This window comes from Pelmatolapia mariae, linkage group LG10_11 (assembly GCF_036321145.2).
Source record: "Pelmatolapia mariae isolate MD_Pm_ZW linkage group LG10_11, Pm_UMD_F_2, whole genome shotgun sequence".
Taxonomy (NCBI): domain Eukaryota; kingdom Metazoa; phylum Chordata; class Actinopteri; order Cichliformes; family Cichlidae; genus Pelmatolapia; species Pelmatolapia mariae.
In genome coordinates, this window is record NC_086236.1 from 41,831,035 (window position 1) to 41,842,831 (window position 11,797).

Sequence of the window (11,797 nt, forward strand, 5' to 3'; positions counted from 1 at the left end):
TCTCCGAAAACGTTAGAGCACTTATGCAAATATGTGATGTCTTGTGTTGGGATTCAGAGATTCTTTTATTGCTATTATATAATCTGCCTTATGATGAATGCATTGATAACGTGTTTTACAGTATTATTTTAACAGTAATATTGTTTACAGGGTTCTTATTGCATTGAATATGTTTGTCATCACATTAACCTTTCCATTCACAGGTTTATTTATGATCATTCTATACACAATGCATAACTGTGCTTGTTTAGAGTTGATGTTCCATCCAAGAGGGTTTTAAGCTTCACTGGTGAGAGTGTCCAGGTGATACATGTTGAGGGAGGATGTGAACATAGCAGGTTAATTGCATGCATGCTTACAATACACATAAATCTAGTAGCAGGCCTGAGCGAAGGCCCAAGTGTCTTCTGCTCTTTTTGAGACAGCCTGCAGTCATGTTTGCTTAGTGATTAATGACGAGGGTCCATTATTAGCTTTTGGAGACCCTGCAGCTTGAAGTTTGTTACCTTAAAAGGCGAGTGTCACTGACCCTTCGGTAACCGGCTGCTTTTTAGCTATTTGGAAACAGAGGACTGAAGGTGATAGCCAGCCTTCAGGCGCTCTGAAGGCTTAAGACCATGATTGTGCATTAAAGGTGTTGCAGAAAAGGGAAGTTATATGTCTGGTTCAGGTCTGTTTATAACTATTAAAGATGTACAAGATATTGACTGTACGTGATGAACTCTTGACTTGTGTTGACGCCATGGGGGGGCGGGTACCCCAGTGTGCCATGGGGGGGCGTATACCCCAGTGCCTTATAAATGTTCTTCACATGTATTTTTGTCAGAGAACATATCCTGATATGTCTTCTCCGCTGCTAATAAACTCATCGTTTGATTGCACTTTTCTGGAAGCCTCCGTCGTTTGTTGTCTGGTCTGCAGTTGATCGATCCCGCGTCACTTGATAAATCGAGCAGATATTTGAAGTTTACACAGCACCATTCTCGCATGAAAATATCTTAAAAGTTTATTTTGTGACCCAGAAAGAGTAATATTTCAAACTCCGCCACTCTGTGTTCCTCCGCCACTGCCTGGTTTGAGTTTTGGACGAAATGGATTCTGGGATATTGCATTCCGTCATTTCGAGCTGATTGGAGACCAAAACAGCCAATCAGATTTTTTTTGCATCCAAGTCTGTGATTGGCTGGTTTTGTGGCACAAATATAACGGTGTACAGAAAGAGTTGAGCGCGCACAGGCAGAAATGTTGAGAGCGCGAGCAACACATAGCATAGCGAGCAAGCGCAAGTGCAAAAACTGAACGAGAGGGGCTGCTATTGTGTGTGTGTATGGATAATAACAAACACTGAAATACATTTTTTGCACGCAGCAATGAATTTTGTTCACTCAAATTTAGCTTTTCTTCGCTCAAAATAAATTTCTCCTCAAAATGCAACACTTGCACCTGCAAATTTTTTTTATGTGCGCTCAATTTTTTTTTACGTGTGCTCAGAATAGTGGCACAAAAATAACGCCATACCTTGTGGCATCCAAATGTTTGTAGTAACATTTGTTAGCCTGCACTTCCTAAAAAATTGGAAATGACTTGTAAGACAGGTCTACTTTACCCAGCTGATCATGTGTTGCTGCAGCAGTAACAAATGACAGTTTCAGGCATTGAAGAGCCAATCGTGCAAAGCCACAGTCGATATTCCAGTGCCATGGACTCTTGGTTGGTCTCAGATAGATAGCTTTAGCTGATGTAGCTGATATTATAATAATAATTTGTGACTGACTATAAATCATATTAGCTTCATATTAGCTTTAAGACAGCACTGATTTGTGTTCATGGACATTCATTTTATTTTCTTTGTTACCAGACAGCCTGGAGGCAGTTGTAAAGTACTCACGAAAGTACATTCATCCTATCTTTATTGATACAAATTGTTTGTTTGTAGCGGGATTAACACTTGACCAGTTTAGCCCCGATTGCTCAATATGAAGCAGCTACACCCAGAACAAGCTAGGTGTTAAAGTCAAAGTTAAAAATGAGAATTCTGACACCATTCCTCAGTAGCTCCGATGCTCTGCATTACAACTTGAATTCTTTCTATTATAGAAAATCTTTCATTTAAGAATAAAATACATAGCTTAAAATGAGCTAAAAATGACATGCAGCAAACGTTAGCTTTTAAGTTTATTTATAATTACATTAGGACAAATTGACCTGCAGCAAATGTTAGGCTTTTCCTCAAGACCAATCAGTTTAATTAATTTAAGAGTAGATATAATTTCTTTTCTTGGCTTGGCAGCATGCCTAGTTAGCATGTTGACATGTAGCTCAAACAGTCAGCTGATGATGATACTGCTAGAAGCAGCTGGCATGTATTTAGAAAAATATAGTCATCTTCAAATGTGTGCACTATCAAAAACACTTGCTTCATAAGTCTACACAGCACAGTTTACCACGTCAGACCTTGACATTTACGGCAGGCTTATCCCTATATTATCAGAATATATACCATATAATTTTTTTTTCAAAGTTAAACAAGTGTTTGTTACCTAAACTTAATAAAATAATAACTGAAAGATAAAAATTAAAAGTAAGCGAATAGTGGCAAATGTGGCAATTTGGAAACATGACATGATTTTGCCGTGGAAATGCCAATAGTCTCATTGAAAGGCTATTTAAAAAACTATTATGCTTATATGGTAAAATAAACTAGAAAACATAAACAATCAAAGTTGCTTTAACTGGATTTAATGCGGCATCTTTGCGAGCACTGAAGCTGCTCTGAGAATGCCATAATAAAAAGGGATCAGAGGCTTTTGGATATAATTATTATAATAATCTTCAGACTGCAGCCTGACAGGAATTCTGAGTCACAGCCAAGATCACAAAGTGCTTTCTTTATTTAAAAGGACAGTGTTCAATTACAAAGGTGGGACTAAATGCATTCAAATGGAATGGCAGAATACACAGACATCGGGCGAGCTGTGAGACTTTAAATTAAAGGTCACACAACTCGTCACAGACAAAACACAAGATAAATGTTGTACGCTATATGATTCACACAGAATTGAACTGTCAAACAATGCATGTAGAATCTCTAACACATTTAAAAGAAGAAGAATTTTAATAACATGCTTGTTTTTTACAGGTGAAAGCATCACATAAACATCTGCACCAGACTCAAAGACAAGCAGACCACCAAACACAGCACTGCAATCTCACGTAAACCAGTTTGGCAATAACATCTGTGAGCTCTGAATAAACAGAAAGAAAAAATCGATTGGCTGCCCCTCATGTGAACAGCAGAGAGGCTGATGTGGCCACAGCTGACTGAGGTGTACCGGAGCCAGCACTCCTCGATTTAAACCTGGACATATATGAGAAAGACACTTTGTTCCACGGGAGCTGCAGCGAGCTGCCTGTTTTCAGCGGCCCTGTGCGTGTTTTCTTAAACGTGACCTTCACTCTTGCGATTACCCAGTGGAGGACAGCTGAAAACAACCCACGGCCTCCATCTGAGGTCAGACTAAACTCTTGCTGTAACACGTGGAGCAATTTTTGTTTCTTGGTCTTTTATATTTTTATTTTTTTGTTTCACTCAACAAAAATCAATTATATTTTAAGGTAACAATAGATGAACTTTTGTAATTATTTCCAAACTCAGAACCACTTTGCTTCTATCGTTTCTCATCTAGCATTAATGTTTCTTTACTGCAAACAAGCTGTATACTACTATTTTACTTTCTCACTAAAACATGATATATTGTCTAAGCTTAGCTTAAAAGGAAAAGCTCAAATCTGATCTAACATGGCCATATTTCTTTAGTGAAAACTACTGCAACTAGTTATTATTTTAATTTTTTAAATGTATTTTTAATCTTTATAACCCAGTTACAAAGTCTTTCACCTCTTGGATAAATAGGTTATAGGTCAAAGGTTGTGACAGTCCTGATATAATTAACCATAAACTAATGTTCATTCTTTTTAATAGCAACACAAAAGAAAGCCAGTTAAAAGCAACATTAATATTATGTCATTATGTAGCATGTGACATTATTATTTTACCTTTTTTTTTTTTTTATATATGTACACCTGCTGCCTGTATTTTTGTAGTTTAGCTCCATTGTTTTGTTTGGCAGCTGTCCATAAATTTAGTCAGTAAGTCTCATACCATTAGCAAAAAAGTTAATTTGTGTTTTAAATTCAAATTTGTATCTATATAAAAAAACAATTGTTACTTTTTGTTGACTTTTTTAGGGTTTTCAGCAAATATTTTTGTCATGATTTCATGAAATTATTGATGACAAGAAAGTTGAAGGATATTGCAAAGTGTGTAAATCTAAATTTTGAGACCTTTATAGGACTCATTACGTCACAGGTATCATTTTAAACTTGATCTCTATGTTAAAAACAGATCAGCAGCTAATATGTTTTTGTAAATGTAAGAATGAATGCAGTTTAAAATGTACTGCAAATATTCATATATAAACCAATTCTTGAAACAATATTAATGTAAACTTAGTAAACTTACAATGCAAAATAGCACCAAAGTAAATATCTGCCTTTAATCAGCATTTGATCCTGGACGAACACTGTCTTGACCAACAATGAACGGCTCTTTAATGAACCAATCGGACTGTCCTGAGGTGGTGGTTCCCAACCCCGTCTTCTTCACCATCGGAGCGGTGAGCTTTGCTGAGAACTTCCTTGTTGTGGTAGCTGTCATACGGAACAGAAACCTCCACTCGCCAATGTACTGCTTCATCTGCAGCCTGGCAGCCTTCCACACCATCGCCAGCCTGACCAAAACCTTGGAAAACCTCATGATTGTGTTTGCTGATGTGGGACACCTGAATAAGAAAGGTTCTTCTGAGACCACGCTGGACGATGCAATCGACTCCCTGCTGTGCATGTCATTTTTGGGGTCCTTTTTCAGTATCCTGGCCATTGCTGTGGACCGGTATGTATGGAGCTCTTGGATATGGAAACAGAAATATCTTTTAAAATGGTTTATTTTATAGTGTGAAGAATGGTTTTCATGGCGAGATGAATATATTCCACTCTAGGCTACTCATCCCCTAAAATCTCATTTTCTAAGGCATAACAATGCTTAGGGCTATTTGAAAACCCTTTTAAAGAAAGAACTGACTGTTACTTACAGGAACCCACAACCATGGTGCAAGGGTACCTAGACCTGGGGTATAGAGTACGCTTGGGGAGTGTGATGGTGTGTACAGTGTCTATTTATGTCTGTCTCCACGTTGGGTGAGTGCTGAGTAACTGCATATGAGAGCATGAGGGTGGGAATGGATGTTTGTATCTGTGTGTGCCTGTTTGTCTGTGTCTATATGTCAGGTTGGGTATCAGACGCCACCTCTCTAGGGACATCTCAGGCCCTCCAAGGTATGGAGGCCTATCTCCCCCCACCACTCCCCCTGCCAGTGGCAGACGACCTCAGACATCGGTGCATTGGTGGTTCTTTGTGTCCGGGGATGGGCGTCCAGGTACGCACCGGCTCACTCCTGGTGGCTGCTTGTCGGGGCCTGGAGCCTAGAGCTCGCTCGGGCCCCTTCGGGGGTGGGGTGCCCTCGGCCTCTCGGCCTGGGGCTCGGTCACTCTGGCACAGCTGACTGCCGGCGGAGCTCACGGGCACGTCACTGCAACCCCCCTGGCTACTGCTCCGTGGCTGCTGAGTGACCCCTCATCTGGGGCTCTCCTCAGTTCCTCAGGAACCCACAACCATGTTATATTTACCATACAACGAATGATTTATTCTATTTGCTTCTAATCTAGATGTTCTAAATTGTTTCTCTATGGATCTGTGGCCCCATAATGATTTATCCTCTGATGATATTTATATAAGGAGAATTTAAAAAGCTTTCCACTGGGCTCTGACTCTTTGATGTACAGTTAAAGGCTTACTGCAGTGGCTTCCATCGTGTCTACCCAAAAATCATGAATACTTTATTACTGCAATGATACTGTTTCCCCATCTTTTAGGCAGCTATCCAAATCCAGGCAGTATGCTTTGAAAATATCCAACACATTGTGATTTGATCTTTTAAAATCAGTCAAAAAAAAAAAAAAAAAAAAAGAGAATGCAACATATGCACATTTATTTCTAGTTCTTTTTTTAAAAAAGGGAACTCTGCTTACCTTCACTTATTTTTCAGTTATATCTACAGTTGAAATACTAAATGCTCATATGGAACATAGCCATCTTCAGTAGTTTTCCAAGTAATCCTGTGAGCCAAAAGAAAAGACTTCAATTTTTAAAATACTTTTGGCTCTCTAAAAGAGAGCTGATATCCTTCATATATTCATCTTATTTATAAGAGGCAGCCAGTCACAAAAAGCTTAACTAGCAGTGGAATTAGGAGAGTATAATGAGCAAAATAAATCAATTTTGTCCACTTCTGGACTGAACAACAAGCTAATGATAATGTTCATGACCATGTCCCACATTTTTCGCACAATTGGTCACCCAATTAATGCTTATGAGGCTAATATGCATTCAACTCTTAACTCTGTTTTGGGTTTCACCATCTCCTGAGAAAACAAAAAAACATTTGACTCTTTACAAAACACATGTTTTGTAAAGAGTCAAATGTTCATCCAGTGTGGATTAAATACATTTAGGATTATTTTGTGGCACAAAGCTCCCTGCTAATGTCTTAGTCAGCAGTATCATGTCAAGGCTCAGTTAATGTCTTAAATTTAGGCGACTGAGCTGAGGGGAAGTGAGGAATCTGCAGTGAAGTTAAATATAGTCACTCAATCCTTGACAGCCTGTGATAAGTTATGAAAATATGAAATGATTTGTTTCTCTTCCAGTTACATCACCATCTTCCATGCACTCCGATACCACAACATCATGACAATGCAGCGCACTGGGGCCATCTTGGGCATCATCTGGACTGTATGCGGGGGCTTGGGCGTGCTGATGATATTGTTCTTTGACTTCAAGCTCATCATGATCTGCTTCGTCATATTGTTTTTCATCTCCTTGGTGATTATCTGCTCCCTGTATGTCTACATGTTCATGCTGGCGCGCATCCATGCCAGAAAGATTGCAGCATTACCGGTTGGTGGCAGGAATAATCATCACCAGCAGCGGTGGGGGAGCAACATGAGAGGGGCCCAGACCGTCACCATCCTGTTTGGGACGCTGGTGGTTTGTTGGTCGCCATTTTTTTTCCACCTCGTCATCATCATGGTGTGCCCCATGAACCCTTACTGCGAGTGTTACCGATCGCTGTTCCAGGTGCATGTGGCGCTGCTGACGAGCCACGCCCTCTTTGATCCGGCCATATACGCCTTCCGCATCGCCGAGCTCAGGCACACCTTGAGAAAGATGCTGCTTTGTTCTGACTGGAAGCTCTGCTCGTAGAGACACCTGATTGCTTATTTTATTTTAGTCTGTTTATCCAGTCAAATGTTAGCTTTTCATCAAAGTGTCCTTCGCTCAGTTGAATATTCAAATTTTAGAGTGAACTGTGAACAGATTACTTTGTTGCTGCTAAGCAGCTGTTTTCTCCAAAGGGCATTCTTTAGAGACATTCTAACATCCTGTGTATTTGAATAGGCACTGTGGCACTGACTACTGTCCGTCGATCTCCTCTCTGTTTTGCTTGAATCCACTGTCTCCTCCTTTCTCCCAACACTCGGATGTTACCTACTTTCACACCAAGTGTCAATGCATTCATGTTTGAAATGAACCTCCTGTGCTAACATCCCAACGCATCCATTTTATAGAGCCTGTTACCAATGAACATGCATTTTTTTTCTCAAACCTGAGTGACACGATATCCACATTTACAAATGTGAAAAATAAATTGACAACGCTCTCATTTCACTATCTGCTTTTATTCAGGCACAATAAAAATAAGTCATCTTAAGCCAGCAAAACATCACTTATTTGAACTGAAGCTCACGTTTACATTTCTTCATGCCATCACCGAACATGAAACATGATCCCACAGCTGTTTGCATTGTGTCACTGCACATATACACAGAACTTAGCATGCAACTAGCAATCAAAACACAAGCTAAACCTTGATCCAGGAACATATAATGTTCAGTGTTGTTGCTGCTGGTTTTTGTGCGAATGAGAACGGAGCACTTCACAATAATCAGCAACAATGAATCATTCTGCAAAACTGCACAAATGCTACACTGGAAGTGGATGTACACTTAGCAAAGTATTTGTTTTTTTTACTAATTAAACTTATAATGGAGACAAAACAATGTACAATTTTACATCAATATTCAAAGCACTTTTCATTGTGTTATACATTTATTCACATATTCATATGCTCTTTTTTGATCTTACATTTTCAAAGTACTTGCAATAAACATTAAAGGAAACAACAGTAAGGCAATTACAAGACTGAACGAAGAAAAACATCCTTTTAGTGCTGTTGTTTTCTCTTAAAACAACTCTTATATTACTTTCCATCCGCAAACCAAAATGCATCAGCCTGAAAACATCAACAATATAAACAACTTTCTGTTTTTGCAATAAATACTAATACGTAACAGCAAATAACTCATTTCTTTTAGTATCTACCACACAGCAACATTCTGTATGAAAGAGCAGTTTCAGCAGATGGCTGCATTTCCAGTAAAAATCTGTCAAGCTTCTCAGTTTGGAGGTAGACACCACCAACACACGCTTACAGAAGGTATAGTGAAGCTATTTGTACATTCATTTTTACATTTCAAGTGCAGCCTTACAGCAGCTTTACATAGCTTTATACATACCCAGTAGGGTGGCATTGAGAAGTGATCACTGGGGGTCACAGTGACTCAATAGAGCAGTGACTTTACATTCAGATCATAGCAGAAACTGCTGTGCTACCGGGCGGATTTGAGAAGTTTGCTTGTTAAGTGTAGCACTAATGCAGCACAGGGCGTACAGCAGCAGGCAGAAAACTGGCTGATGACAAGTGATGTCATTCAAAAGTTCAGCTTAGCAGGGCAGACAACTTCTCCCGTGTACAGATAACAAGCAAGGTGTTTGCAGTGAGGCCATTTACAAATAATGTGCAACTGGGTCTGGTTGCATTGGGTGTAAACACATAATCCTCCAAAGGAACACTGAGTCCATTAGGTGTATGAGAATTAAAAGAATCAGCTCAATATGCAATTCCTGTTTGTCGAAGAGTGCTCATATACCTCCTTTAGAACATGTGCATGCAATCTGAGCGGCATTAGTCCAAAATATGTTTTCCTCCTAAAATGACAAACTACTATAAAAAACCTGAAGATGTGCTAAAACGAGCACATAAGAATCAGAATTGGTCAGATAGTCACCACTCTGTAACCACCTGAATTTTGGAGGTAGATAACCTCTCAAATCTGTCAGTATTCTTGCATTAGAGCAGTGCACTGGCCTTTTTGGGGCTTTCATGGTGTGTTAGGCAACACTTTACCTCCATCACATTGCCATCATCACACACTAGTATTATGAAATCACTTTTACAGCTGCAGGTGGTGCTTCTGTTGAGCTGTATGTGCCTTCTGCATCACTAGATGGAAGGTGCCCCTTTGTTTTAAAAATGTCTTTATAAATCAACTATATTTATGTAGCTTTTATTTATTCAAAATATCAAAACAGTTGTTTTCTAATGGCACTGCTTTACATTCATTCGGTGGCACTTTTTTATGTCACCCCAAATGTTAGACCTGTATTACCACTGATCAGGGTTTTTACTATGAAATGAGTTAGGCATACTCAAGATATCTTCTTGTTATCTGGTTTCACAAAGCCTCCCATCAGCAGTCATGTTAAGTGGCTATGCCAGTGGTCATCAGCTCAGTAAGTCAACCCAGGATCCCCCAATTCTAGATGTAAGAATTCCATATAAAAAGAGCGGTGCTGATTCCAGATGCCCAAATGCAAATATAGATCATTCTAGAGCTGCCTGTTTGTCTTCTATTACAACCTGTTTTCTTAAGAATTAAGAAATTAAAAAGACAATACAGGCTGAAAGGAACAAATGATTAATACATTAATAAAGTAAATTATTTGTATTCTTACTAGTAAATGATTTGTGAGCAAGTAAAGAACAAAGTCAATAATTGCAAGGATTTACTGCTTTAATCAGTTTCTTTTGAAGATTTTGCCACGACACAAAAGGCTATAGATAAGTTAAATTGCTTTGCAGTCACCAGGAAAAAAAGTTAGAACGTTTACCACTCAAACCACATCCTGCTTTGTAGTTAAAGGCCTAAGCTATCTCTTGAATCTTAAAAGCAAATGCTTCCCTTTCTGCCTTCAGTTTTTCCAGCTTGGCGTCAGAGGCAGACTAAAGATTTCTCAAGACAAAGTTTCTAATCGACAAAATGACACTATTTGACATTAAAGCCGTTGCATATAATGGTAGCTGGCTCATTTGACCATTATCCTCTTCAGCTACAGGTTCATTCAGGCAGAAAAATCCAGGAGTAAAAGAAGAATTACAGTCATGCTAGTAAGAAAACCAATAAACTGGATGGTAGTCTTCCATGCAAAAGTCAGTTATTTCTGTTAAATCAATACATAGGGCTACTTTGATGGCTGCATGGTCCTACAGGATCTAGTGAAAAAACATTTAGTTTTTGTTCATAAAGTCACTAAGTAAAAAAGAACTGTTAAGCTTTGAAAATAGAAATGTACTTTCTGTGGTAAAAAGTAATCTATGTGATGTATGACGTATTTGTTTGACCTTGTCATTACTTACCTACAGTGCAATGTATTCAATATGTTCACGTTAAGGCTTGTTTTCTTCTTGTTCGACTATTTTCAATATAAATATATGGCTGCATCACCATTTTTCATAATCCTTAAAACCATGTGATGTTGATGGAAAAGCCCTTGATCACCTAAGCAGCCATCCAGGCTGTGCAGATCCATAAAAAGTTCATAAGACCATAAGAGGGTCTGATTTTAACCATAAGAGATATTAGATTTATAAATTATGCTGAAACTGGTGGGAAATGAGAGGATTTGACTTTCTTGAAATATAAAATAAGCTGCCAGTTTTCCGCTTCATTTCATAACCTTCTCTATGTTTGACCAATTTTCTGCAAACCTCCACTTTCCTCTGTTTAATACACCTAAATTATTTCTGCCTGTCTTTTATGTTTTTACATTGCATCTTGCTATACTTTACTGTACTCTGGCATTACAATTCAATTTTATTTATAGAGCACCAATTCATAACAAAGGCCATCTCAAGGCACTTAATATTGTAAGATAAAGATCCTACAATGTTTGAAAGACACGCCAACGATCACACGGCCCTCTATGAGCAAGCAATTAATGACGATGGAAGAAAAAACTCCCATTTGACAGGAAGAACCCTCCAGTGGAACCAGGCTCATCTACCATGATTGATTGGGGGTAAGGAGAATGAGAAGAGAACAGAGTGAGACAGGACAAAAGCAAAACTATAGGAGAGAAAGCCAGAGTTTAATAATGGTTAATGATTAAATTCAGTAGTGGTGCACAAGAAGCGCTCTGTGCATCATAGGAACTTTGTAGTGTGGCTGCCTGTGAGGATCATTAATCTCCATTAAATACTCAACATTGATTTCTTGCAAGGGGTGAAACTATCCAGACTATCCAGGTGGCACCAAGAGGAACTGCCGTTTTTACCATCTTAAAATTGTCTTTGTTTTTGCTCTAAGTTTGCCAAGGTCCAGTCTTTGTTAACAGGACATGTACACGCCAAAGAAAACAAGTGAAACTGTAGATTCCAGTACCTAATAGACAAACTACCTTCAACAGAGTCTAGGCAACTGCAGCTACAAATGAGAGCAT

At 38.8% G+C, this 11,797-nt stretch overlaps 1 protein-coding gene across 1 annotated transcript; it reads left to right on the plus strand.

Moving 5' to 3' along the window:
- Nucleotides 1–4,598: 4,598 nt before the first annotated feature.
- On the plus strand, nt 4,599–7,381 carry mc2r (melanocortin 2 receptor). Its single transcript, XM_063488189.1, has 2 exons — nt 4,599–4,951; nt 6,826–7,381. Exons 1-2 carry the CDS (start codon nt 4,599–4,601, stop codon nt 7,379–7,381), a joined length of 909 nt encoding a protein of 302 aa, XP_063344259.1.
- Nucleotides 7,382–11,797: the final 4,416 nt, after the last annotated feature.

What these genes read in the sequence shown, in the direction of transcription:
- mc2r (XM_063488189.1), top strand. Translation starts at nt 4,599, where the DNA reads ATGAACGGCTCTTTAATGAACCAATCGGACTGTCCTGAGGTGGTGGTT. An exon ending in CTGGCCATTGCTGTGGACCG is followed by an intron (nt 4,952 to 6,825) that starts GTATGTATGGAG and finishes TTTCTCTTCCAG; the next exon opens with TTACATCACCATCTTCCATG.